The sequence below is a fragment of the Ammospiza nelsoni genome, chromosome 18 (genome assembly GCF_027579445.1).
Source record: "Ammospiza nelsoni isolate bAmmNel1 chromosome 18, bAmmNel1.pri, whole genome shotgun sequence".
In the NCBI taxonomy this organism is placed as follows: domain Eukaryota; kingdom Metazoa; phylum Chordata; class Aves; order Passeriformes; family Passerellidae; genus Ammospiza; species Ammospiza nelsoni.
The window spans coordinates 7,658,536-7,685,373 of NC_080650.1; the positions used below are offsets into that span (position 1 = coordinate 7,658,536).

The 26,838-nt window shown below is 50.9% G+C and overlaps 2 protein-coding genes across 5 annotated transcripts in view; both read right to left on the reverse strand.

Annotated features, from left to right (window-relative positions):
- Nucleotides 1–5,735: 5,735 nt before the first annotated feature.
- Nucleotides 5,736–9,495, reverse strand: GP1BB (glycoprotein Ib platelet subunit beta). The gene is made up of 2 exons (XM_059485513.1): nucleotides 8,044–9,495; nucleotides 5,736–7,346 (listed from the first exon to the last, which is right to left on the reverse strand). The coding sequence occupies exon 2, from the start codon at nucleotides 7,182–7,184 to the stop codon at nucleotides 6,618–6,620; it is 567 nt and encodes a 188-aa protein (XP_059341496.1). The 5' UTR covers nucleotides 7,185–7,346; nucleotides 8,044–9,495; the 3' UTR covers nucleotides 5,736–6,617.
- A 199-nt stretch (nucleotides 9,496–9,694) lies between these two features.
- Nucleotides 9,695–26,838, reverse strand: part of SEPTIN5 (septin 5) — a 41,943-nt gene continuing 24,799 nt past the window's right edge. For 2 of the 4 annotated variants that reach the window (XM_059485510.1, XM_059485509.1), the window contains exons 2-11: nucleotides 20,217–20,313; nucleotides 19,625–19,711; nucleotides 18,937–19,060; nucleotides 18,698–18,832; nucleotides 17,907–18,024; nucleotides 17,491–17,592; nucleotides 16,525–16,621; nucleotides 15,172–15,307; nucleotides 13,537–13,639; nucleotides 9,695–13,227 (exon numbers count right to left, since the gene is read on the reverse strand). In XM_059485510.1, the coding sequence (XP_059341493.1) occupies nucleotides 13,171–13,227; nucleotides 13,537–13,639; nucleotides 15,172–15,307; nucleotides 16,525–16,621; nucleotides 17,491–17,592; nucleotides 17,907–18,024; nucleotides 18,698–18,832; nucleotides 18,937–19,060; nucleotides 19,625–19,711; nucleotides 20,217–20,226 (969 nt within the window). In that variant the 5' untranslated portion in view covers nucleotides 20,227–20,313 and the 3' untranslated portion in view covers nucleotides 9,695–13,170. Of the gene's footprint in view, nucleotides 13,228–13,536; nucleotides 13,640–15,171; nucleotides 15,308–16,524; nucleotides 16,622–17,490; nucleotides 17,593–17,906; nucleotides 18,025–18,697; nucleotides 18,833–18,936; nucleotides 19,061–19,624; nucleotides 19,712–20,216; nucleotides 20,314–24,494; nucleotides 24,914–26,838 lie in introns of those variants that run through there. The other 2 variants (XM_059485506.1, XM_059485508.1) reach the window with 2 other exon arrangements.

Consider the following 26,838-nt stretch of genomic DNA (forward strand, 5'->3'; position numbering starts at 1 on the left):
AACACCACCACAGAGGTCTGCACTCACCGAGGAGCTTCCTTTCAGATATACACACAGGAAAATACCTCTCATTATATATTTTCAAATTACTCTCTCCATCTCTACCTGATGTAAGTATATCTCTTTATTCCTCTCAACACAGGAACAGAAACCAATACAATATTCTTTTTTTCTTCTCAAATCCAGCAATGGACAGAATACATAACACTGCCTGATGTGCTGTAGGAAACTGCATGGGAATTTGCACACTGAAATTCACATGCAGCACTTGGAGAGTTTCCCTTCATTTAGGCAGCACAGAAATGACAATGCTGCTTCTTGTGCTCTTTGAAGTCTCGGAAAAAAGGAAAAGAAGCAAAGGGATCATTAAAATGCCGTTCTTGATGGATAGTGGCAAGAGGGGATGACAGGAGAGGAAGTAATCAAGAACACCAAGGTCTTGCTTTCAAAGCCTCCTGCACTGGATGATCAAATTAATAAGTTTGGTGGTTTTGCTGCAGCTCGGCTATCAGAGAGCCAAACATGGCAAAGCAGCAATCTGTATTTTATGTACAGCTTGGGAAATGCTGACAGCAGTGGGAAGGGTGTGGAAGAGCAGGTACAGACAGAATAGGCAGCAGCTCCCAGCAGAGCTGAGGACAAGGCAAGAAGGACAAGAGCAATTTGGCTGGAAGTGAGCAGCCAGCCCAGGCAAGAGGATTTGGGCTGGACCTGGAGAGAAGTGTCTGAAGGCAGAACACAAAACTGCACAGGGAACTTGCCCTTCACTTTGTAGGTGTTAATGGGTACAAATCCCCTGCAGCACATGGGGATTTATGGAATCTAAATATAAAGCCCAAGTCCCACTGACTCTCATTTTGTCTCAGTCCCCACAGAACAAAGATTCCATGATTAACTTCCCTTCTCTCTCCCTGCAGGAATCAGGGCAGCTGAGCCAATATGAAGATTCACCTGTGAGAGGTACAAAACAGCCCGGAGAAAAGCCTTCATTTCACCAGCAGGTTCATTCAGAGAGATCAGGACACAGCACATAAGGGGGCCATTGTTTCTGGAATAAAATCTCCATTTGAGCTCTCTTCTTTGGCCATGATCAATGGGAGGGAATTAAAGTCTCATCCTGGGAAAAAAACCGGATTGCTAACATTGTGTTGAAAGATCAGGTAATGGAGATACAGAGCAAGTGTGGGCACCCACATAATCCTTTGGTGAGCATGAGAATGCTGGAGGTAAAAGCTCCCCAAACACAGGCACATCCCTTATCATACCCTATGAGACACAACCAAGTCAAGGGCTAGGAGTCCTAACAGGAGTTGTTGGTATTTCACAGTCCTTTGATCCAGATTTCAGCTCCCCACAGCTCCTGCCAGTGCAAGGGCACTTAAATTCCATGGGTGCTTACACAGCTGCCTGTTCAAGCCTCTGCATTTTCTGTCCCACAGATGCACAGAGCCAACCCCAACAATTTTGAGTCCTCTGTCCTACACAGCCCTGGGGCATTCTGAGAGCACCTACCTCCCACCCATCCTCCTGACCCAACGTGAAGATTCACCTGTGAGAGGTTCAAACAGCCCTGGCACCTTCCCATCTCCAACAGGCATATCAGTGAAAACCCACTGTTCTCACCACTCAGTGACCATGGCAAGAGCTTTTCCTACCATCTGCCAAAGGATGGATTGCCACCCTCCAAAACTCATCAGACTAAACACCCACAGAGAACCAGCCCTATTTACATCATGGCCACAACATCATAATGACCACCTCCTCTCCCTCTCTGTTTCAGGCTGATACTTTGAAACAACAACAAGAAAAGAAGCTTTTTACTTAGCAGGTACTAAGTAAACTAAGTTACTACCCAGAAGAAAAAACAGTAGTTACTGGTTCAAGAAGCAAAGTCTGCTGCTTGGGCAGCTAAGTCTGGAGCATCCCTGTCAGCCTCTGGCTCACATCACACTTGCCCTCACCCTCTCCCAGGCCCAAATCTCAAGTGTATTTACTATTCAAAGCAAACAGGAGTTTAACAGCGATTTGCTGCCCTCTCCTGAGCGAGCCCCAGTGCCTGTCAGTGCTGCAGTGGCTCTGCAGACAGACAGACTTTCCTTCAGCTGCTCCCATGCAGAAGGAATGGCAGTGCTGTGAACCAAAGAGCTGTGACAGGGCAGGGCAGGAGTGATCATCAGCTGTGACAGACCAGGACAGCAGATCAGCTACACAGCCTGAACCTTTTGGTATCCACAGAGGGCATTCCTGGCATTTGGTTTTGTAACTCTCAGGTTAATTTTTCTCTGCGGAAATACATAGAAATACCTCCCAGCACATTCTATTCTCAATAGTCACAAACAATTCAGAGCAGAAGCAGACCATGAGATATATAAAGAAATAGAAAAAAAATTACTTGTAGATTTAATTTCTAGGGTAATTTGATGAGGTTTTTTTTTTTTTACTAAACCCACTTAAATCTTTTATATCCTCCAGTAGTGCTCCATCCTGTCCTTCCAGGGAGCATGGAACTTTACCTAGACATACAGTATGTACACACACACAATCTCAGAATAAAACACTGTAACCTGCTGCTTTCAATGCACTTCCCCATGATAACTAATCTTTTGCAGAAACCTGTTAAATTAAATTGTGCTCTCCATTAAAGCCCTCCAAAAAAGCCCTATGAACCTGATGGAGCCTTTGTTTTCATATGCAAATATAGACATAAAACAAGTAAAAGTCACTTCTAAACATTTCTCAAATCTTTGTTTTGCCATGTACCCTAGGACAGAGAAGATGTCCCATAATGTGGAATCAACACTGTTTTCTTGGAACTCTCTCTGGGCTGCCCTTCATGCTTCAATCCTGAAGGGAAATGAGAGGTTTAGAGAAGGCCAGGCAGCCTCATATTCATGAACAAGAAAAATGCTTCTTACCATTTGTAAACAATGCAACAAATGCCAGATCAGGCTGCCACCAAGGCATCCACTGAAAGTTCTCACTCAGGCACACACCCAGCACCCAGCCCTGACTGCATGAGAGGGATGTGCCACCTCCACACTATCTCCAAGCACTGCCTAATCTGCAAGTGCTGCATGGAAGTGCCTGTCCCAGTGACCAAGCCCTGCAGAGGGTGATAACGAGCTGCTGCCTGTGTGTACAGATGTGATATTTTCACTGCACGCCTGAGGGTGCAGAACCCGTGAAAGTGTAAATAAAAGAACAGGGGCAGGTTCCCAAGGGTCACATGGACCCAGGCAATCTGTAAACAAGGGCCTGCAGCAATCTTGAAGCAAAACAGAACCGCTATCACCATATGGTACAGGGACTGTGGGGTTATGGGTTAAAATTCTCTGGGCTCCAAAATCAGCTTGCTTTGCTTTCAAGCCTTCTTTTTCTCTATAAAACATGCAGAAGTCACGATAAAAATAACTGAGAAACAAGGCATTTGGAGGAAGAACAAAGCAGTGTGCCTTCCTCAATATCATCTACCAACCATTTGGTCCTTCACTTAGGAAATGCTGACCTGCTTTTTAGACACCTCAGCTTTGGAGCTCTGCATCACGGAGGCTGCAAACACCTTGGTCTGGTCTCCCAGGTTTCTTTAACATGGTAACTTTCAGAGAAAGGAGCTGCTTGGAAGCATCTGAACCTTTGGCAAAGCACTAGACTGTCCAGCAGGCCTGGCAGCCCAACCCTGCATGGCATGGGCTTGGATTGGCCTCGATACCAGAAAATTATTTGCAAAGCAGCTTAATAGCTTGCGCTTTTTATGTTTGCCATATTTCACCCCTGCTTCCCCTTCAAAGCATCTGTGCATTCTTGGACAGTGTCCCTTCAGAATGAAAGCCAGTTCTCCTTTCAACGACATCCCAGCAGATCCTCCACTGGGTAGCAGAGCAAGAAAGCATCTGTGACATGCAGATTCCTGAGCCAGGAGAAGGCAAAGTATGCAGGCTCTGGATTTATGGATTAGACATGCTGCCATGGCACACAAATCACTCTGCACTCAGTGCAATTCATTATCACAGTGCCATGGCTGGTCAAATTTTTCACAGGTGCAAATAATGCCAAAAAGGCTTTTAAACTTCCGTGTGCCAAGACTTAGTGATGCAGAGTCAGGAGCGCTCCTGCCTGCTTAGGGAAGCAAACCCAAAGTCAGCAGTTGTTCTGTCTCTCTGGACACACTGAGCCATGAAGGATTTTCAGCACCCCATGGCAGTGTCAATAGACTAAGCTGTCACAGGGCTGGGACTGTGCCTGCTCCCAGTTCAGTCTCTCCCAGCAACTGAACCTGTTGAACTGCCCACATGCACCAGCAGCACCTTCTAACCCAGGCAAATTAAGCTAAAAACCTGCAGGCACCAAACCCAGCAGGTGTTGCAGTGAGAAGCCCCAGGTGCCCGGGTCGGCGGTGCCGATGGAGCTGAGGCGGGAAGATGGAGGCCTCTGGGTCCCCTCACGGGGCCTCATGGAGCACCAATCTGGAGCTCTCCACAGAAGAGGCTCCTTGGTGGACCTGTGTCCCTCCTTGGAGGTTGTGGTCATAGTGATATTGCAGGGGATACTGGTGCAAGAGGTGCAGTCTCCAGAAGAAAAAATAAATGTGAGTTGGACCCCCATTTCCTTGGGTGCCTTGCTGCCACATCCAGTCAGGCCAATGCCACAGGGATTAGTACTGGAGGGACACGGGGCACAGCAAGGAAATGGCAGAAGGAGACACCCAAGGCAGAGCCCCACGTTACTCACCTCAGTCAGGCTGGCGCCGGCACACACAGCATGGGGAACGTCCTTCTGAGCCATCGACTCCACCCGCGCGCTGCCCGTGAGGGGCCCCACAGGCCTCCATCTTCCCGCCTCAGCTCCATCGCACCGCCCTCCCGAGCACCTGCGGCTTTTCACTGCAACCCCTGGCGCGTTTGGGGCTAGCGCGGCCCCCTGGGCTGAGCTGAGCCGAGGTGGAGCAGCCTGAGGCAGAGAAATCCGGCAGAACTCCCTTCTTCTCCTCAGGCGGCGCCGGAATGCCCGGCTCCTTCAGCTCCTTCGCCCGTCACGGGCTCCCTCAGCGGCCTGGGGCAGCGGCCAGCGGGCCGCCAGGGGGTGCTCGGCGGCCGCGGGGCAGCGCCCCCTGGCGGTGCTCGGTCACTGCCCCGGGTCCCTCCCTGCCCCGTGTCTCCCCTGTCCCTGCTCGGTCACTGCCCTCCCTGACCCGTGTCCTGTCACTGCTCTGTTACTGCCCTCACCTGTCCCAAGTCCCATCCCCTTCCCCCGCCTGTTCGGTCACTGCCCCAGCCTGCCCCATCCCCTGCCACCGGCTGTCCTGTCCCCACCGCTGCCAGCAGCCCCTGGGCAGAGCTGTTCTCGTGGCCGAGCTGCATTCAGTGTGAGCTGAGCGAGGAATGGACCCCCCGTGACTTGGGTTTGGGGGTGAAGGGCACAGGTCGTTCACCTGCTGGTCACCCCAGAGCCCGCTGCCCCCACAAACACCCTCCACATTCCAGCTGCATCACAAAACAAGCAGCCACAAAGTGGCTTTGGAAGAAACTCCCTGCTTCTCCTGGCCCATGGTAGAAGCCAGCAGCTGCCAAAGTTTAACTCTACGGTGCACTCCAGTAATTTCTCCACCTGCCCTCAGGATTTGTTTTGCTTGGCCCAAAGTCTGAGGGTTAGGAACAGTCTCGTCTCAGGGAGCACAACAGCATGCAAGATACCCAGTGCTGAATAGAAAAATAAGCTCTTTACATCATCGTGCATAATTTTATTTAAATTTTGCTTTATTTCAAAAATAATTAAGGGACACCATAAACAGCAGTAGGCACATCAGTGGGGTTTGTAGTCTGAGCCTCTCAAGACCAGATCTCTTGTGCCAAGCACCATAAAGGCACAGTCAAACAATTCTTGTCTTCAGGATGAATTTCTCATAAAGATTCAGGGCCCCAGTTTCACTCAATTAAGTCAGTATTAAAACTAAAGTAGACTAAAAGGAATGCAGATAAAGTAAAGTGAGTGGGCTTCTAGACATGTCCTCCGTCCCCCAGAAGAACACTGAAAAAGATGCATCAAGCAAGAAGACATTTCCTTTCCCCTTTCCTTGGGAAACCAAGGCAGGAGAATACTAAATCCCTAGTCAAAAGCTCTTAATGCTGTCTGTGGTAGCAGAAGGAAATTATTTCTCCATTTTCCTAGCTCAGTACTCAAACAGTTTGCTGTCCACCTCTGTCCTCACCTGACCCAGCACAATCAGAAGCATCCTGGGAAATATGGCTGGAATGCTGTAGGAGGGGAGAGATCGAGCACTGGAGCCCTATGACCTGTTTGAGTCAGTTCTGCTCACTGTAGTTTATGATTTCCTTAGTCTAACAAACCACTTCCAGCTCAGACAAGCAGCCAACATCATGCTAAAGAATTTAAAGCATTGAAAAAACACAAGATTGATCCTTTAAGAACACAGAAAATGTCTGATCAGTTCAAGTCCTGCTTCAGATTGCAGTCAGGATTAGATGCTGTACTAAATTGTCCCCTCTAGGTGTCACAAACTACAGGACTTCGGCACAGCGTCCCCCAAAGGAAGGAGGGTCTTCTGTCTCGTGATGTTAATCATTGTTGGAGGGGTTTGTTGAAGAAGATACCCAAGGGTCTCACTGGTGGCCAAGTTCTTGGGTGGTGCTCCGGACTTCAGCGGTCATTCTCCGAAATTTCCGCAGGTAGACGATGATGAGGATAACCAAGATGGTTTGGAGGATAAGGAGGATGAAGAGGGAGAGCTGAGAGAGCAGAGCCAGGCTGCAGTACCAGTGCTGGCACGTGGAGACGATCTCATCCTCGGTCAGGTAGGCGATGATGCGGCCCTGCAGGTGCTCCGGGGAGCTGCACCTCACATCCCTGTACAGGCTGCGGTTCTGCTGCCACTGCAGCCAGGAGCGCAGGTAGAGGATGTCACAGGTGCATTCCCAAGGGTTGCCCTGCAGGTAGACTGCCTGGAGGCTCCTCAGGTTGTCAAAGAGCCCGTTGGGAATAGAGGTGAGCCTGTTGGAAGCGAGGTGGATGATTTCAGCCGAGGGACGGAAGGCAGTGGGCAGGTTTTCTACAGTCAGGTTTTTCAGTGAGCAGTCAGTGATCCTGGTGGTGCACCTGCATGGCACCGGGCATGTGGGTGTCACGAGTGGGAGGAAGCCAAGGAGGGACAAGAGAATTCCACTGTTCATTTTCACCTGCAGACACTTCCCTGGTGAGATTGGATAAGGTGGAGACCAGACACCACGCACTCTAGGGCTGACACCACAGCCAAGGTCTTCTGTTGTTTTGTTCTGAGGATAAGCTTCTGAAGTTGGGTGAATTTGGTGTCCTCCACTGGAGACACGAGAGCTCTGAAAAGAACAGAGTTAAAAGAGAGCAAATTCCGGTCTCTCAGTATAGGTGAAGGAATTTTCATGGTCTTCCAACCCTGGATTTGAGGAAGGATATGAATACATGGTACTGGAAGGCTTAGCGGCAGCCATCAAATACATTTTCACTAGTCCTCAGAAGTGTAGAAGAGCTGCTTATGTTTTCACCATTACTGAAGGTGAATTTTATCAGGGTAGCCAAGAAAATTTCTATCAAGGAATCAAAAACTAGGATATGAACTTCCTCATGCCTTATCATAGCTCTGGATTACATCTGTAAGCAAAGCTTTGTTCATGCCAACTGCAAGAGGAGATTCAGAAATAAATCTACTGTTACCATGAGTAAAAAAAATAGCCTTTCCAGCTTTGAAAAGAAGTGATAAACAGTCTTTGGCTGCAGTGAAGGTGCTGACCGCTGGGGATGGAGGCCAGTGGAGTTTTTCATGCTAGACACTGCCCCAGCAGGTGAATAATGACCTGTGCTCAGAGACATGGGTCAACGAGCTTTTTATATGTTACAGTCTCATGCTCTGCTGAACAGGAGCTGCTGTAACTTCTCCAGGAGAACAACTACACATACCTGCAACAAGGCAGCATTTTTCTGTGCTTGACAAATTGTAATAGTCAATCAATTAAATAAAATTTTTAAAAAGAGTAGAAGGTAGCATTATTGACTTACCAGAGTAGTTCAATCCTTGCTTTCTTGCTGGCTTTACAGCACCAGAGAAAGGTCTTGAGGCAGCCCAGCCAGTGCAGTGTGTGTGCAGAGCTCTGCTCCCGGATAATCCCCTTGCAGCTGGCTGGCAAGATAAGGCTCAGCCTCATCCCAGGGACACCTCCCACATGGGGCCTTCCTGCAAGCCTGCTGCATGTCACCGGAAGCTGAGGCTTCATTGAGCAAGTCTTCCAAGAAAGGGGAGCTGACACTGCTCACAAGAACACATTGCTGGGTGGTAACTGTGATTCTGGGCTTCAACAGCCCAGGAACTCAAAATGCACTTCAGACTGGAGGTGATGTTACTGCTTTGTACCATACTCCCTCAGCACTTTGGTTTCTCATCTCATCAGGAAAACTTGGCAGAGTGGTGACACCTAGAACTTTCTGGGTGCACACCCTCAGGTTTCCCTTGAAGCAGGGACACAAATCCAGTTCTTATTAGTGAAAGATCTGCTGATAGACATGGTCTGCCAGTCCATCCATCTTTCCAGAGAAAGACTCTTCAGACTCTTGCATCCTCTCATGATTGTTATAGGGGTAAAATATAACTCTTGGCATTTCACTGTCAACATCAAAATAAAACTAATTGGATTTACAGGAAGGCCAACAGACTGGGAAAGGCAGTGCTCTGAGGAGCTACTCTTCAGGCAGCCAAGTGAGCCCACAGCCCCTGACAAATGCAGTTACTGAGAAAGACTGAGCACATGCTTTATTTAGAAGCTGCATTACACAAATACTTCAACAGGTAAGTCCAAGGACCAAAACTGCATTCAGGCAGAATCACATCTTCTCATGGCCATTGCATCTTCACAGACACTTCTCTGCCATCAGCCTGACCAGGCACACACTGCACTCCTTAGCCTAAGGCCACCAGAATCACATTATGGAACTGTTGCTCCATTGAACTGAATTCTGTTACATTGTGCTGTGGACATCCTAGAGACCAGAAATTATGAATGCCCTGAATGTCAAGAGAATTGAGGGTGCAAAAAAATTGCAGAATGTGGCCCTAACAAAGGGAAATCTTTTATGCTCTGAAGAAAACAATAAAACTTTAAATTTCTACAAAATTGGAGCAGATAATTCCAGTTGTTTCACTGTGGTGGCCAGGCAGAGTGGGGAAGATATCTTAGGCTAACAAACTAACCCAGTTTTTCCTGCAGAGTCTGCTTTCCACTTGGGAGCAGCTCAACTACAGCAGGGTAAGTTTGTTCAGCAAACTTACCTCACCTCCTGTGTTCAGTGCTGTGTTTATTCACAGGCAGGTGTTCAGGCCAGGTGTGCCATGGAGCTGATCTGTGGCTCTGCATGCAGCATGGACTTGGCAATGCTCTCCTGGCTACTTACAAACTGGATTTCCTGGGACTGGATCTTGCCCAGCTGACCATTGATGATTTAGATACCACTCCTAGGGAAGCTTGGATATAGAAGAACCTTCAAGATCATCCTGCTAGCTTCTGCAATAAACAGGCCAGAAATCCCATGCAGGAAACCTGCCTGAAACCTGCTCTGACTGAATTAGATAAAAGGAGAAAGGGTCAGTTTTGCTCTTTCCTGCTCATAATGTATCACCAGTGCTGCTCAAGGGGGCTGAAAATGAAACAGAAAGAGGTTGGATTTTTGAATGTATTTATTTCACTGATCAATTCAGGTAGTAAACATTAATAATAATAACAATAATCATTTAATAAAATGGATATGTTTAAAAGGTTTCATTTTCTTTGTTCACAATGACAAAATGTTCAAACATAAATTTACAAAAAAATATATAATTATAATAACCCAACAGATGGACAGGAAACATAGAGCCTAGGAATGGAGCTGGGGGTGAGGAAGGTGCATGGCAGGAGCAAGCCAGCATTGAAGCACAGCAGAGTTTGTGAGGAAGAGCAGGGAATGCCATTGCAGAGCACGAGTGGGAGCCCCTCCTGTGAGGGGAGGCATGCAAGGAGGCAGCAAGGACTGCACAGGCAGGACCAGCACAGCAGTGGCACACAAGGAGTTCATGCCATGGATCCATCCTGTCAGGCACAGGGACCAAGATGTACCAACAGCCCCAGCTGCAGCCTGGATAGCTGTGGGTGGGACACCATCCCTGCAGCCACTCACTCAGCAGGGCAAAGCTTGGCAGAGGCATGGGAATGTGCCAGGGGTGCAGGGATTGTATGTGAGGCTGTGGACGTTGCATGAGGGAGGTGTTAAATTGCTTTTCTATCCACACTTCTCACTGCCAGAGCCACATAAGGCCCCTGTGTTCAGGGGTCTCTTCTCCACTTACTGTGAGAATTGATGCCACAGTACAACATACTCCTTAAATAAACAGATTCCACCTTCTGGGCCAGAATCTGAACCCCTGATGTCCCCAAAAATCAGTCTCTAATCCCTTTCCAAGCAGTCCCTAAATTCTGGCACTCAGGCCAAGAAACATCCTACAGAGACATGATTTCAGATACCACCACCCCTCTGTGGAAGCCATCTCTGGTGCCTCACTCCTGTGTGGTTTTTCCCAAATGCAACTTGAACCATATTTGCCAGCTGGTAGCCAAAGGCTTCAGCTCTCTGTAGAGGACAGGTTTGTGACCCTTGACCTGATGTAGGAAACACTGAGCTGAGCTGATGGAGACTTCCCTAGGTGGAGGGATGGGCAGATCCAGCCTCAGCAGCCCTGCCTGTGACAGTGAGCCCTGTGCTTTCACCAGCACACAGCACCTCTGTGCACAGCCCAGCATCAAAGCTGTCAGCTGCTCCATGGCCATGCTAAAGGGAAAAGCTCTCCTTTATCTTCTAGGAATGAATCTGTTTGAAAGAGGAAAATCTCCAGGTGGACAGGGCTCATTTGCAACAGAACATCCTCCTCACCAAGACTTTGTAAGAAAGGAGGGGACAGGTTACTTCAAGATGTTTTCTTTTATGTCAGCACAGACAAAGCTGAGAACTCAGCTGTCCATCTTTTTGGAAAACCTGGAGGAAGCTCCTGTTTCAGGCTACTCCACTGCCCAAGTAAGGACATCATGCAAAGAAAGGCTGTACTTCCTCTCAGGTGCCTGAGTCCTTCTTGTTACTGAAGTCAAGCTGAATCCTTCTGCCCTCCTGGGATGGCACTGCCACTAATGAGCCCAAAATAAGGGAGCCTGAAAAAAAAACCCTGAACATTGTTGAACCCTGCTCTTGCCCAGCATACACAGTTCTGTGAAAGGGCTTCCATCCTTATTTTCTCCTTCCACATGGTGCCTTCCCCTGCCCCTACAGCCCATGCACTGGCTAAGCAGAGTCTCTGTACAGTGAATAACTGGAACCAGCCAACCTACTCACCACTGGACAAACCCTGACAGGGCTCTGAAGCCCCAGGGAGGATTCAGACAAATGCAGTACCCAGTAACAGAACCTAGGGCCTGCTATTCCTGGCCAACACTGCTTACTACCCAGGGAGATCTACTGGGGAGATCCAGAGATGGAGGAACAGATACAAAAGGGGAAAGGGGGCAGAGGAGTCAGGCAAGGAGCAGAAGGGCCCAGCCCATGGCTGCACTCCCTGGAGTCAGAGGGAAGCACCAAGTGTCTCTCCCTCCAACAGCCCTGACTCCTGTGAGCGTGGCAGTGTTGCTGGCAAGCCCTGCCCTGTCAGGCACATCACACTCCAGGGCTCTGCTCTGGCTGCACTCAAGTTAAAAATACTGCAGGAAGCAAGAACAGGACAGGAGCTGCTGCCCAAAGAGAGCTTTTATCTCTGCCCAGCAGACCCACCAGCCTTCCCAGCACTAGGGCAAGAAGAGCCAAGGAATAAGGAGGAGGAGAAGGGTTGAGTGCCCAGGGGAAAGGCAGGGGAGCAAGAGCCAAGCCTGCTGGGCTGTGCTCAGCCCCACTCAGTGACAGTCCTGCACCTGCCAGGCTGACCCAACACCTGCCCACACAGACTGCCTGCAGATCTCTGTACAAGCCTACAACAACTGCTCCTTCCCCCAGGAGAAGCTTGGAGCCAGCAATGTGCTCATGGGACTGCAAAGCCTGGGGGTAGGGGACAGGTCTGCATTTTGGGTTGGATTTCAGCCCTAGGGCTTCTACCCCTTCCAAAGCAGTCTTGGCAAGTGCTCTGGATGCTACAGAGCTTTTCAGAGCAGACACTGAAGACACACTGCAAGTGATGACCAGAGCTAAACCATGAAACACCCTCACCCAGCTACTGCAGGGCCTTAGGGTTCCTCTGCCAATGCCTCCAGCCTGCTGTGGGAGGAAACCATGGCAGGCAAAGTGCTCACTCCCATCACCTCCTTGCAGGCAATAGTCAACAACTCAACTTCTCTGCCAGAAAGATGTAACTGAGAACAGTTTTCTTGTAACCAGCCTTGAGGCACTCAGTCTCTTGCTGTTCAGTGCAAACATCCTGGAGTTTCCTTGATAGGAAGAACAAAACCAACCAACTAAACAAAAAATCCATAAAAACCTGGACAGGATATCAGGCAATCATCAGGACTCCTGAGCAGGTCAGTGCACAGAGGAACCCCCAGCCCCAGTTCTCTGTGCCAGCACTGTCCCCAGGCTGAGAAGCAGCACAGGTCAAACTCACAGGAGGGTATGGCTGCCTTTACAATGCTTGTGCTGGCCCCAGACAAGGGGACAGGGACAGGGACACAGCACCTCAGTTGGGAGTAAACACCTACGTGCAGTGACACAGATACTTTAAGTTTGTACACCAGAGAAACCAAGACTTTAAATACCAGAGCATTCCCAAACAAGAGATTAGTACATAGGAAAGGGGAATTTTTTCTTTTCTTATTTTTTAGGATGCCTTAGAGACGTCCCAGGCTAGTTTCTTAAAAAAAAAAATAAGAAAAAAAAGAAAAAAAAAAAGAAACAAAACAATAATTATTGAAAAAAGAAATACACATCAGTAAACTGTTAAGTGAACAGCCTCCTCCACAATCCAGCTGGTCTAAAAGCCAGCACTGCTGCTAATAAATTAGAGGGTGCAGGTGCAGCTCTTGCTCACAAGTCTCTTTACAACAGGAAACCTTTTCTAAATGTTCACAGCTCTTGCCAGGTCTCAGATGGTCGCTGGGGGATCCCCTCTGCCCTCCAGGTACCTGCCTCTCACTGATCCTGCATCTGCTGCTGCATCTTCTGCAGCATCTCTTGCATCCGCCGTAACTGCAGGAGACAGGAGAGAGAGTGAGAAAGGGAGCAGAGGATCCACACCTGGCAGCCCTTGGAGCTGGCAAGGGGATCCCTCAGGGAGTGTTAATTCCTGCCTGAGCACAGAGGCACCATGTCTGGGTGGAAGGGAGCTGTGTTTCCCTGACAGAGGAAGCCACAGCTTTTAACCCTGTCCTCCACCCCAGGAGCCCACAGGGGGATGCAGGAGTGGGAGCCTCAGGACACCCCTATGGGGCAACCCTGGAGAAACTCCTGAGCTTCCAGCTCCAGCATCCAGGAGGCACAGGCACAAATGGTACTCACCTCCTCATCCTTCATCTTAATCAGCTTCTCTGTCTCTGTGTCTGGTGTTGGGAGAGGCAGGATAGGAATGGGGCTTTCTATCCTGTTGTCCTGAGTCAGCTTGCTAGAGAGATGGAGAGAGGGGGGAAGAGCAGTCACTCATGGTCCAGGATGGCTGGCTTTGGTGTCACCACACAATGACTGTCACTCCCCAAGGTAGAGCCACCAGCCATGCAGCATCACACACCCAACCAAGTGGAGGGGCTGTAGGGCAATCCAGACCAGACCTGTGGAATGCACTTGGGTGGAGAATGAGACCTCCTGTTCAGCAGGTGGGAGGCACGAGACAGGCCCAGCACAGCAGCCTTGCTCTGAGGGCTGGGGTGCTCATGACTGCAGGCAGGGGACACAGGAAGGAGAGGTTTTTTTTTCAAAAGACTGGAGCTCTCACTACATGAGGAGAGAATGGTAGTAACCAAAGAAGCCTGGGCTGAAATTGGAACTTCACTATGTCATTTGCACGTGTTCACCACTTGGAGTCACCATTGGCTCATTGTTGATATAATTCCAGCCTTGGAGCTTAGGATCTCCTACTAAAACAGCTCCCTAGAACTGGCCCTGTGCTGGTTTTATGAAACTTGTCCACTGGCAAGGAACTAATCAGTACCAAACTGAAGTTTTCTCTAGGCATAGCAACCACTTTTTCACTGTGCTCTTCTTTTAATAGACACACAGCCTAACTAAATAGCAGCTGTGACACTGTTCACCCAGCTCTAGCATTTAACATAGTTATTTTGGGACTCCATATACTTGCTGCTGAAAAAAACAGGCTTGTCTGCTATGCAAAAGTACAGGGATGCACTGTGTGTTAGGAGAATGTGCCAACCTGCACGTTGGCACACACTCAGGACTGCTCCTTGCTGAAGCACAGCATTCTGCTCTGCAACGTGGCACACAGAGCTGCCCAGCCAGGGCTGGCAGGAAGTGAAGGGGATGGCTCACAACAGAGGAGCCAAGACCTACTTCAACACAAATTTTTTCACCAATATATCAGTCATGGAAGAGAGAAGGAAAAGTAGAGGTCTCAAATGAGAAGCCTGTGAGTGTTCTCTCTCCTGTTGTCTGATCATTCTGACTAAAACCACAGAGCATCAATGCAAAGGGAAGACAATGCAGAGAAATCTTTGAAGATGTGTTGTCTTACTAACTGGCTGGGCCCTGTTGTCTGAGAAACAGCAGCATCCCAAGAGTCATGCTATTATTTAGACATAACTACAGACCACAGAATGCATTCCTGTTCAGCAATGCACACAGCTATCCCTCACCAGAGAGATGGTTTATCCCATTTTATTTGGCTGGATGTATTTCATCCACTGCTAGAAACAGCTCTTCAAAAGAATCTCCAGGCCTATTTCTTTATATCTGCATGAGGATTCCTCAGACAGGAATGTGAATTCTCAGAAACATTCCTGCCTTGGGTTCAGGCTGTGGGAAACATGCTTGGATTTGCTATTTTAGTTCCCAGTGCCATTCCTGGAGGCTGCAGCCCAGCAAGTCCCCAGCAGATCCACAACCTCCTGACCAATATGCTGTTGTGAGAGCAACCCCAGCTCCACAGAGGGTGGCAGACCCCTCCCACCAGAGGTGGGGACCCACCTGGTCATTTGCTGGATGCACTGAGCTCGGTAGTTCTCGTAGTGGACATCACAGGTGACGTCCTTGAGGTCGTGCATGTGAGTCCGGATCAGCATGTTCCGCAGCTTCACGAAGTCGCAGTGAGCCTGGTTCTCCACTGGGGAACCAACAACGGGAGAGTGCTTGGACATCACATCCCACCAGGCCTCTCCAGGGAGCCCCTTTTCAGCTCCTGGACACACAGACTGCACCAAAACCCCACCCCAGGGCTCCTTCCTCATCCTCCCCCACCACTGCCCTGGCACAGGCCTCAATGGTGCCCTGCACTTCTCAACACTGAGGCCAGGCTGCTGAATGCCCCACGTTCCCAGGACCTTTTCTGTGTAAAAGGATGAATTAAGCACATACAGCAGAGCCCTGAGAGAGGATCCCATGTAATGGGATGTTACTGGCATGAACCACAGTGAGCACAGCTGGTGCTGGAGGTAAATTGCTTGCCTGATCAGAATTTAGGACTTATCAAAAGGCCCCTGTAGATAAAATCAGCCCCTGAGGGGCAAAGACAAGAGCAGGCAATGGAGAGGTGAAAGAGCTGCTGTTGCCATGGGGAGCCTGGCTCCAGACAGCACTGTGGGAAGCACTGTGCTGCTGTGATGATCTCCATTTGTCTCTCTGCAAGGCTGGGGAAAAACAGCTGTATCAGGCACAGGGGTTCACAAACATGATCCCGTTGCCAAATGCCAGCATCCTAACAGGCACAGCCCCCTCTGGAGCCATTGAGGGAGCAGAGCCAACAGCTGAGCAGCTCAAGCAGCCAGCACCAGCCCATGAGTGCAAACACAACTTTTGGGATCTAAAGCTGCAAGGTCTTAAAGCAACAAGCCAGCAAAGGCAAATCAGCAAAAGCTATTCCAGGGTTATTCTGCCTAAGGGCTTTATGGAATTTCTCACTTTAGAAGGGAAGAAAGTTGGAGACAAACACTGTGCATCAGCACAGCCTCCAGCCCAGCAATTCCAGCACTTACAGGAGCAGCAGCAGAGGAGGGAGTGCATGAGGGTTTCTGATTGTTTGGCTGAGGGCAACAGCTTCTCCCCAGAAAATAAACAGGCAATGCCCAGCCTGCCCTGCTTAATGAGAAGCCATGTTCTAGTGCACATTAAAGCTTAGGCATTCATCCATTCACACTGGAGCCTCTCTTCCTCAGTCTGCAGTGGGAGGGTTACTGATACACTCCCAGCAACACAAACTTCCTGAGCCAGTCCCAGTGCCTCTGTCTCTACCCTACCTTGTGCCATCCCTCCCCTGCCATGCCTGTCTGTCCTTGTCCCATCCCTGCCTGTCCCTCCTCCCAGTGCTCCCAGCTCCAAGCTTACCTTCCACAATGCCCCAGGGGTAGAGCCGTCCCCGGACCCGCTGGCCCTTGGCCTCCACCACGGTGTTGCTGCCGATGACGGCGAAGGGAGCGCTCTCCTGGAACAGAGGCACCGTGAGCCCGCTCAGCCCATGGATCCCTGCTCCAGGGGCCAAGCTCAGGCACAGCAGAACAGCAGGAGGAAGGTGCTGATAGGAAAGGACATCCACATGTGCCACAGAGCAGGGTGCCACAACCCAGCTGCAGAGAAAAGCCTAAAGAACTGGGATCTACAGGCAGCCTGGTTCCCAGCCTGAGCTCAGCTGTCCTGAGGGAAGCTGTGTCTCTGCAGGTGCCTGCATCCCTTCATTAAGGGGAAGCTCTACAAGGAAGCCAGAGCAAAGAGGCTGGGACACCAAGCAAGTATGCCAAGAGCAGGAATGTACAGACTGTGCTCCTCTCTGCTCAGAAGGGAGTCAAAGCCCAATGCCCGCCTCTGACAGGAGAAACAAGGCCATACTGCATGCACACACAGGCTTGGGAGGCAGTGAGGAGTGGGCTGCTGGGGCCTCCAGATACGCCTCTATGATCATGTTGTGCCCTCCAATGCAACTAATGTGTCACAGTGCAGTGGTGCCTAATCACTCACAAATCTCTCCTCCTTGCTGATGGCATCACCCACAAACAGGGGCTCAGAACTGCTGTACCCAGCTTTCATCTTAAACACACACGCTGGGGCAGATGGAGGAAAGACTGACACTGCCTGGAGGGAGAGCAGAAGGGCTGTGAGTTCATGCCACATTTGGCTTCATGGCACCAGCAAGGACATCAGCACCTTCTCCAGGCCATCTGCCACATGAGCCAAGGCTGTTCCCTGGGCAGCAGCAGCACAGGCCTTCAGCACAAGCAGGACAGCTCTGGCTCCTTCTGGACTGACCCATACATCCATGAGCCTGATTCCCCAGACCCTGCTGAGCTGATTCCTTACCTTCAGCTCTCTGTCTTGTTGCTTGAACTCCTCATCTTCATCAGAGTCACACTCAGGAAATTGATACACTTTAATGCCAAATTTGTCAATCTCTTCCCGGATCTATGTCCATGCAAGACAAAAGGATATAAAACTGAGCAATACAGAAATGCTGGGTTCATTTTATTTGTGCTACCATGGTTTGCTATAGCCTACAGATGGCAAAAGGATTTGATGTTTCTTCTACAGTCAGCCTCTCTGTTGAGAGCAGAGCATGGCTGCAGTTGTATGTGCAGATACTGTGTATATGTGTGTGTATATACACACACAAACATGCTGTACAGACACATAAATACATATATGTCTATCTGCCCTCCTTCCTCAGCTCATCCCTGCCCCTACTTCAGGTATAACCCTGGACAGAAGGAGCATCTCACCCTCTCCTTCAGCTTCCGGATCTCGGAGGGGATCAGGCAGTCAGCTTTGGCAATCAGGGGCACAATGTTCACCTTCTCATGCAGAGCCTTCATGAACTCAACATCCACAGGCCTCAGCCTGCAGCAGGGATGAGGGACACTGTTAGCAAGGACACACTGGGCAGTTCCCCCTCCAGCCTCTGTCACCCCTCCAGCACAAAGGGAAAAGGACAGCGCTGTCACAGGAGCCTGCAGCAGCACTGGGACAGCCCTCAGCTAGGGCTGTACCTCCAGGAAAGCTCTCTGAGCTGCTGAGTGTCTCATACAGACACTGGCTGGGTATTTGCTCCCTCTCAGGCCAAATACTGCCCAGTTCACAGCCTGGGGTCTCCCTCCAGCTGTCCTGTACCACAGGCAGCCAACACAGCCCCTTCAGCTGCTCCAGGCTAGGCTGACACATGAGCCAGCAAGGGGCAGGGACTTAAGGCAGCTTAAAACTCCCTTTCCTACACATCAGTCCAGCTTAGCTAGATAGGAACATACAAGTCTGCATGGCATTATTTCTCCTGATTTTCAAATCAGGCTGTAAGGCCTGAGGGAGATCTGCTCTGTCTGTTCACAGGCTGCCAGTGAGGGGAAGGGAGTGCTGTGATGCTTAGCAGAGGGAGAACATCCAGACAGCTCCTCTCCTGTGCAAACAGCCCTGGCAGTGTACAAGCTGCTACAGGGCAATCCTGGGGCACAAGGGTCTTCCCTTATGAGTCACCCTGAGACACTGAGTCACCCCCCAGGCCTGGAGTGTGGGCTCTCACCCGTGCCCAAAGGGAGAGATGAAGTAGAGGCAGCAATGCACTCGGTTGTCCTGGATGTTCTTCCGGTTCAGGCCACTCTCATCACGGAAATACTGCTCAAACTGCTGGTCAATGTAGTCAGTGATGGGCTTCCAGCTGGGAAGGGCAATTCAATCAAAACAAAATCATCAGTAGTGTCTCCTGTCTCCTAATGACTGTGAGGTCAAGGACTAAAAGGAAGGCAGCAGTGCCCTGCTCACCACTCAGTGTTGTTAACAGCATCTCCAAAGCCTGGTGTGTCTACTATGGTCAGCTTCAGCTTGACACCCTTCTCCTCAATGTCCACTGTGTGCTTGATGATCTCCACTGTCTGGTTGATCCTCTCTTTAAACAGGAGCATGTGAATTAAAGCCAGACAGTAATGCTGGGGGTCCCCACTACACCCATGACAAGCCAGCTCCTTTTTACCACTGAAAACAGGGAGTAACACAGGTTTCAAAAACCCCAGATCATGTTCTGTGGAGCCCCAGGAGGGTGGTACTGCAGGGGCCAGCAGCAGGCAGACAGACTGCAAGAAGATCCACAAACCTCTGAAGTGCCTGTAGCTCAGCTGTTCTGAACATTTTGTCCAGTCATTGGGGAAGGGGAATCCCTACCATACTCCAGCATCCAAGAACAAAAGACAAATCTCAATATCTCATCCCAAACATCTCATCCCTAATAGCTCATCCCAAACAGCTGCTCTGCAGCTTCATCTTCCCTTCAAAGGGAAGGGCCCTACAGCCAAACTGTTTTTGCTCAATTCTGTGTGCCTTAGCAGACACAAAAGAGAGCAGAGCCAAACAAGAGGGCTGGGATCCAGCCAAGCTTATAGTTGCTGCTGGAGCAAGGAACCAAAGTGCTAGTCCTTAGGACAGTCCCATTCACCCTGCTTTGCCCCCAACTTACCCTCTGCATTGAGGAGCTTTCTGTCTTTGTAGAGGTCTGTCAGGAACAGGCTATTCACCAGCGTGGATTTGCCCAGGCCCGACTCTCCTAATTGACAGAGCACAAAGGGGAGGAGGAATAAGCAAGCAACATGACCCACTAATTGACTTACAAATGAAACTTTGAACAGGGCTTTGAATCCTGAGCCAGAGGAAGCAAGAGATACAAGCTGTCAGGAGCTGTTTATTGGCACTACATTTTTCCAGTAGTGGAAAGACTTTTGCTGCAAGATGTCTCAATCCATGTAAAAATGTGATCTCCCAGCTCCCTGTTCTTTCTTTCCCTCCTTCCCTGTTCAGCCCTGCCTTCACCACCCAGAGCAATCACTGCTGGAGGAAAAGCTTGCTCGAGGGGGTTATGAGGGGTCAAGGGGGGCCTGTTCCTGCTGGGGGAACTCCACGGGCTGGGGAGCAAAGCAAGGCCTGAGACAAGGACCAGAACAGAGTGAGGGGAGGATCAGGTGCTATGGGAGCACCCAAGGGAAGTGAGGAGAGCTGGTTCCCTCCACATCCCCACTGTGTGGCCCAGCCACCCCATCCACGGGCAGTCTCACCTGCAACCATCAGGGTGAAGTCAAATCCCTTCTTCACGGATTTGCGGTGCACCTGGTTGGGCAGGGTGGCAAAGCCCACGTACTGCTTCTCATGGTCCTGTGGGGCACAGGTGGATGGCAGCAGGTCAGAGTGTGCCACCCCTTCTGCTTGAGCCTCACATAGTGAAGGGAGTGGGACTCAAAAAGCCCCTGGGGCAGAGCCAAGGGCTGGAGGAGAGGCGGGTCCCTGTCCTGGCAGCAGTGCAGGGCAAGGCACACACCTCCTCTGGGCTTAGGGACTTGGCCCTTCCCACAGGTGGGCACAAAGGGACATGTCCCAGCCACAGCCCTGCTTGGCTGCTCTCCCAGCAGCTTCCCAGCACAGAGAGCACAAGGGAAAAAGCACATCACATCCCACCATTCCCAGCAGAGAGCACATCCAGGCTGCTGACAGACAGCCTTCCTAACTCTGCTTCAGCTGTACAGTCACAGGCTCCCTTCACAGCAGGGTCACCAAATGTCACCTCTCCCCAGGTCATTTCCACATCCCTCCCTCCAGAGGCACATGTGCTACATGATGGAGAGCTCTGTAATTAGCACCCTGGGGCTTGCACAGTCCTGAGCCGTGTCTAGAGGAAGGTACAGTGGCTCAGCTTCTGCTTGACCTGAGAGGGGATTATTTCTTGCTGTGTCACAGCCACTCCTGGCTGAATAAGAGGAAATCCTGAGTAATCTCTTGTGTTATTTCTGAAGAGACCAAAGTTCAAGGAGCATGGGAAGTGGAAGGATGTGGAAATATTGATAATAGAACTAGGATGATTTTGGTGAGGGTATGACTTTTAGTATTACTGGAGTGTTACCTACCACTCAACCACCCCCAAGAAAGAGCCCCTTGTCACTGAGTGCTCCCTCACAGCACAAATCCACAGGCATCTCACAAGCACAGCATACTCTGTACAAGCACACTAAGCCATTCACAAATGCCTGAGCTAGATAGACTCTGCATTTCACTGAATATAATGATACCACTGGGATTCACACCACAGACACATCCATGGAGCCAAGAGTTCCTCAAAACTGGCCCTAGCTCCTATTCCATGGATGCCTTCAAGCACATGACTGCCCTCACCCATTCTCCAGGCACAGCAGGGAGCAACTCTGTTCCTAAGTTTAACTATCTCCATTCCTGAGCCACATTCTCAAAGAAATACAAAATATGATCCATATTTTGTGCTAAGCTTAGGGCAATGCTGACTTGCACCTATTTCCACACTGCAGGTGGGCAATGTCACTCCTAGGCAGCTCTCTACAGCTGCATGTCCCCCTGTGTGAGAATCCCTGGGCATCCTCAGTCTGACAGACTGCAAAGTTCCACTGGGGACACTGAGAAGGGAAGACAGAGTCTCCTCCTCCCAATTTATGGCTGCTCTGGAGCTGCCCACTGAGATGGAACAGATGTGGCTGACGGCCATGGTGGCCCAAGGACTCTGTCCTTTAGGACTGTCACTGCCTTCTGGCAATTGAGGCTTGGTTTGGATCTGAAACTTGGTCATTTTAGCCCTGAGTGATTGTGGGTTCTGATCTCCCTCACCTCCCATAGCTGAAGCAATGTTGTTTCATCACCCCACAGTCCAGAAAGGCAGGAAAGGACAGAGAGAAAACTAAACTAGAGCTGTAATGGCTGATCTAAGAGGCAGTGACATCCCCAGCACTGCAGTAGGACCCCGGGTGATGAATGATGGCAGCTCTGATAAGCTGCATGCAGCAGAGCAATGCCTGCCTGGGGGACACCACAAACTGCCACCCACAGGGCTCAGCAAAGGGCAATGAGGTGTGCAAAGCAGAGTGAGAAACGTGATAATGGCAAGGTCACAAAAACAAGGAAGAAGATTCTGCTTCCAGCTCTGTCTCAGCACCAGAGCTGTCTCCCAGCTGCTTCACTCCCTGGTCAAACACATCCATGAGCACAGCTAAAGTGGACATGGAACAGCCAGCTCCTCCAGTAAAAGGTCCAGGGTTTCCCAGCAAGCACCACAAATATATAACATACTTCCCTTTTGTGCTTCTCCTGCCCTGATCTTTACCAGACTTTGGAAAGACAATGATCACCTGCTCTCTCCAGTGACTTGACATGTGAAATAGTACTGGTAATGTGCTGATGAAACCATGGCTGAGGCTTGGGGTGTGTTTCTCTTGTTTTGCTTGGTTTTAAACCTAGATGACTAAGGGCTGACAATGGAGACACTGGGGAGCTGCACCCTACTGCAACTCCACTTCTGCCAGGTGTAACTGGCTGAACCTGATCTCTCATTTCTGTTCAGCCCATGGATTTGCTGTACCCCTGGTTGCCTCCCCATAGCTCTGTGGAATTATGATATTCAAAATCAGCATATCCCAGCTGGTGCAGGGACCCTGCCCTTTACCCATGACTCATGTAGTCATTTCCCCTACTGAAGGGAAGGTCAATGCTGAGTGCAATACCAACAGAAGAGCTTCCCTCACTATGGGAGGCAGCCAGACCTGTGAGGGGAAAAACCCTGTCCCCAGCCATGGACACACTGCAGGGCCCTGTCAAGGGTGAAGGCAAGAGACCCAAAGTGAGTTGTGAGGAGGGATCCCCTTCTTGTAACAGCCCTCCCTCAGGAACAGCAGCGTGGTCTCTGCACCAGCCTTGTGGTTCTGCAGGGTGTCCATGGCTGGTCAGATGGATGTACCTCCACCTCTGCCAGCATGGCAGCATCAGTATGGCACTTAAGGAGCCCAGGTAGCCTCCTGAGCCTGGTGTCTGCCTTGCTCAAAGCTCTACACCACTCACCACCTCCAGGTACTACCTGCAGAGCAAGCCTGCAGGGGGTGGAGAGGCTGGGAGGGCTACTAACAGAGACAGGGGGCTTTCTGGGTTATGAAAAGTTAAAATCCATTGATTAGATGAGAGGCTTGGACAGAGGGAGTTCCTAAATGCATCACAGCCTTGTGTTCTTGACCCTCACAAGCGAGGTCCCATCAAGCTGACAAGAGCCAGGACAGCTGGTTCCTGCACTGCGCTTCCCTTGCCAGCTCCAGCTGTCAGGAAAGGGCCTCGGCCAGCCAAGCCAGCAGCACTCTGGCACAAGGAGCCCCTCTCCCGCTGCCTGCTCCATGCTGCTGCCTTTGTTCCCGCTGGCATCCCACAGCCACGTGCCGGGGAACGTGCCCCACACACCACCACAGAGGCCACGAAGAGCTGTGGCCAATCTTCGGGACCCTGTCACAAACCAAAGCACCCCAGGCCAAGAAAAACACACCCATACTCTCCCTTGGCACCCGCTTGCTGATTCACCAGACATTACAGGAATGTCACATCCTCACATCCTCTAACACCCAGCTGAGGTGGCCAGGGCTCCCCTGGCAGCCAGTGCTCTCCCTGGGAGTTCAAGCCAAGCAACAAAGCCCTGCGTGGGCTCAAGCCCCGTTCATGTTGGGGGCATAGAAACACTCAGGATGTGTTGCACAGAGGAGAAGCTATCCTGGTACTGAGGTGTCCACAGGGCTGTCTGCATCTCCCAGACAGAGTACAGCCTCCATCACTGCTGTCCTTCCCTCACCTCTCTGCTGGATGCGCTGTTTAAACTAACCCAGATCTCACGTGACTTCATTCAGCCTGGGGATAAAAGGGGCCTTGCTGGGTATATTCAAAAGGGCTAAAATTAAACAATATGGGACCACAGCAAATTTGAAGAATAATCCGTGTCAAGGTCTGGAGCAAGCCCCAAAAATGACGGAGCTGTGCTAAGACCCTGGTGCCTCTGCCTCTTCAGGGGGAAGGGGCCCTGTCGGTGTCACAGCCTTCAGTACAAGCCCTTCCTGCAGCCTGTCCCCTCCGGCCAGGCACGGCCGCCACATCCGCGTCTGCACGGACCAGCACAGCCCAGCCCTGCAGGAGAGGCAGAACATTTGTTTCCTTTCATTGCAGAAAGCTGCATAAATTCATAACACAAACAGCCCCCGAGGCATCTGCCACGGACATCTGCTCCTCGGGCTTGGGGCTGAGCACAGGAGAATCGGCAAAACCATTCGGCCACCAGCATTTGCTGAAGAGAAGGAAAGCGGCCAGCAAAGCACAGCATTAACACTGTTAATTAACACAAATCGGAGTGCGTGTGGGCACACATAGCGCTGCTGCCCTGAGTCCCCCCCATGCACGCACACGCCATTCAGGCAGGGAATCACTGCATCAATAACCGCACAAAAGCGCCGCGCATCTCCCCCCTGCCCTCGGTGCTGCTCCCCTCCTTTCCGTGCCCCTCGTCCCCCCCTTACCGGCGGCTTCCCGCTCCTCTGCTCCTCAGAGGTCTCATCTTGCGCTGCGCGCGTCTTCTCGGGCACCATCCTCCCCCCTCCTGTCCCCGCTGCTCCCCGGATCGCGCAGTGCTATAAATACATCCCTGTACCTTCAGCTTGCCCGGGTGGCTTCGCTGTGCCTGCGTCCGGGGAGACAGCAGCCGTTCCACTAACCGCTCCTGAATAATGATCGAATCCATAACCGCGGCTGGCAGGACGGACGGACAGCCACGGCGGGCCAAGGGAAAAAACCCCAACCCATGTGTTCCTTCCCAGCCTTCGCTAAATCCATGCGGCAGCCCCCCCGCCTACGCGTGCACACACACGCAGGGCTGGCTCGGCTCGCCTCGGTGCCGAGGCGAGGAGGAGAGCCGAGGAGAGGCGAGGAACGGCGAGGAGGCTCCCAGGCAGCTGCCCGGGATTTCCTGCCTCCGCCTGTGCCGCGGGAGGAGCCTGCCAGCGAGGACAGGACAAAGGCCACCGCGGCCGCAGGCCAGAGGCGACGTCTCTGCCCCGCCAGTGTCCCGCGGAGAGGCTGCGCACGTACCGGATGCTGTCCCTGCCTTCAGCCTGACTCCCCGTGACAGATGGGCCTATTCAGCTGCAGGATTTCTTACATACCCTGCCTGATGCAGCCCAGACAAAGGTTTGCTGGAGGAAACCTGCTCTCAGCAAAAAACTACTGCTTCTGGTTGTGTGGGTGAGGGCCTCAAGGGTCCACAAAGCCCCCAAAAAGCAGGGTTCAAATACAACCCCCAGATCGCAGTCCTGGTTGACGTGGCTCTGTCCCCACGTGGTGCAGGCTCATCTCTGAATCCAACTGGAATAGCAGCAGATGCATTCTGGATCTTACACAACCATTCAAGCTCTGAAGACATTTCAGAATAAGTAAGTATCTGTGTGTTCATTAAGCAGATGAACCAACCCAACAACAGCCCAGCACACCAAAAAGTTAATCAAATCTCACATCTGGGTTCTGAACCTTTCTATAAAATATGCCTTCCAGCTTTTCTGTGCAACCATAGAAACTGAACAGGAATTTATATTAAACAGACAAAAGTTCCTAATTTCATATAATCACACCATTCTGGGAAGCAGGGGGTTAATACCACAATCTGTATAATGGAGTGACAATACCACAGCATGTATAATGAAGTGACAGAGATGACAGCACTGGTGGTGCTGGAGGAACCTGTCCCTTGCCTCACGGGTTCCTGAGCAGCTTTCTGCTCACCAATGGGAAGGACACAGGCTGCAGCCATAATCCTGCCTTGCTGTCAGCCAGAGCTCCTGCTGCTTCTCTGGGACCTGCAGGACTCCAGCAGTGACTCCACTGAGTGCCAGACCAGCAAGGCCTGCCCTGGTCACCTTGGGCCACAATCCAGGGCCTCCACCATGTACCCCAAGTCTGGCTGACACCAGGGTCTGTTATAAGGTACTGAGTCACTATAAGGTCCAGTGGCCTGAAGTCTGGGAACAGCTGTGAGTGTGCAAATGAAAGAAATGGGGAACCCCCCCAGTGTTTTATCTACGCTGCCATCCTATAAGCTGATGGAGGGTGATGTCAGAAGTCAAAGGTACAAGGTCCTAGAGGCTGATAAAAACAAATGGAGGAGAACTGGGAAACACTCCCAAAGCAGGAAAACTCCTGCCATACAACAGCTGTCATACCACATGCAGCCACCCTACTCTGCCATCAGCATCCTTAATTACACCCACTGAGTTTTGTTCCCAGTTGTTTCTGTGGGTGGCAGTCAAGCAGAAGACCTGGACTGAGATCCAGGTGTGGCAGGAATTGCCACTGCTCAGAACACTTCCCTGTTTGGCAGCTCTGCCCTCCCTCTGCTGCATTGCTCCATTCCCCAGGGAGCTGACAGCCCTGCATTGGTCTCCCTGCTCAGTGGTAGGTCAGCCCATGCTTATAACACCTCTTCTTCCTCCTAGATTCACCTAATCCACGTTTTCCAGGACTGGGGCACTCTCCCACCAGGGTCTGGAATGGGCACATGACTGAGAAGTGACAGCACCATGCTGCCTGCACTGGGCAGCTAGAGCAATGGCTTGTGGCACACCCAAGGTGCATCCAAACCTTCTTAAGATAACAGGAGGTTTCACCAGTCCTTCCACACCATAAACCACAATAGCTGCAAACAAATCCTTTTCAACTCCCATGAATTCTCATGGCTTGGAAAACTCTTGTCTGAGTACCACAGGCCCCATGGCCACCAACCACAAGCATCTTCCAAAGGCACATGGAGACATGCTGTGTCCCCAGCAGCCCACTGCACCAAATCAGAACATTCTTTTGGGCTGGGATCACAGA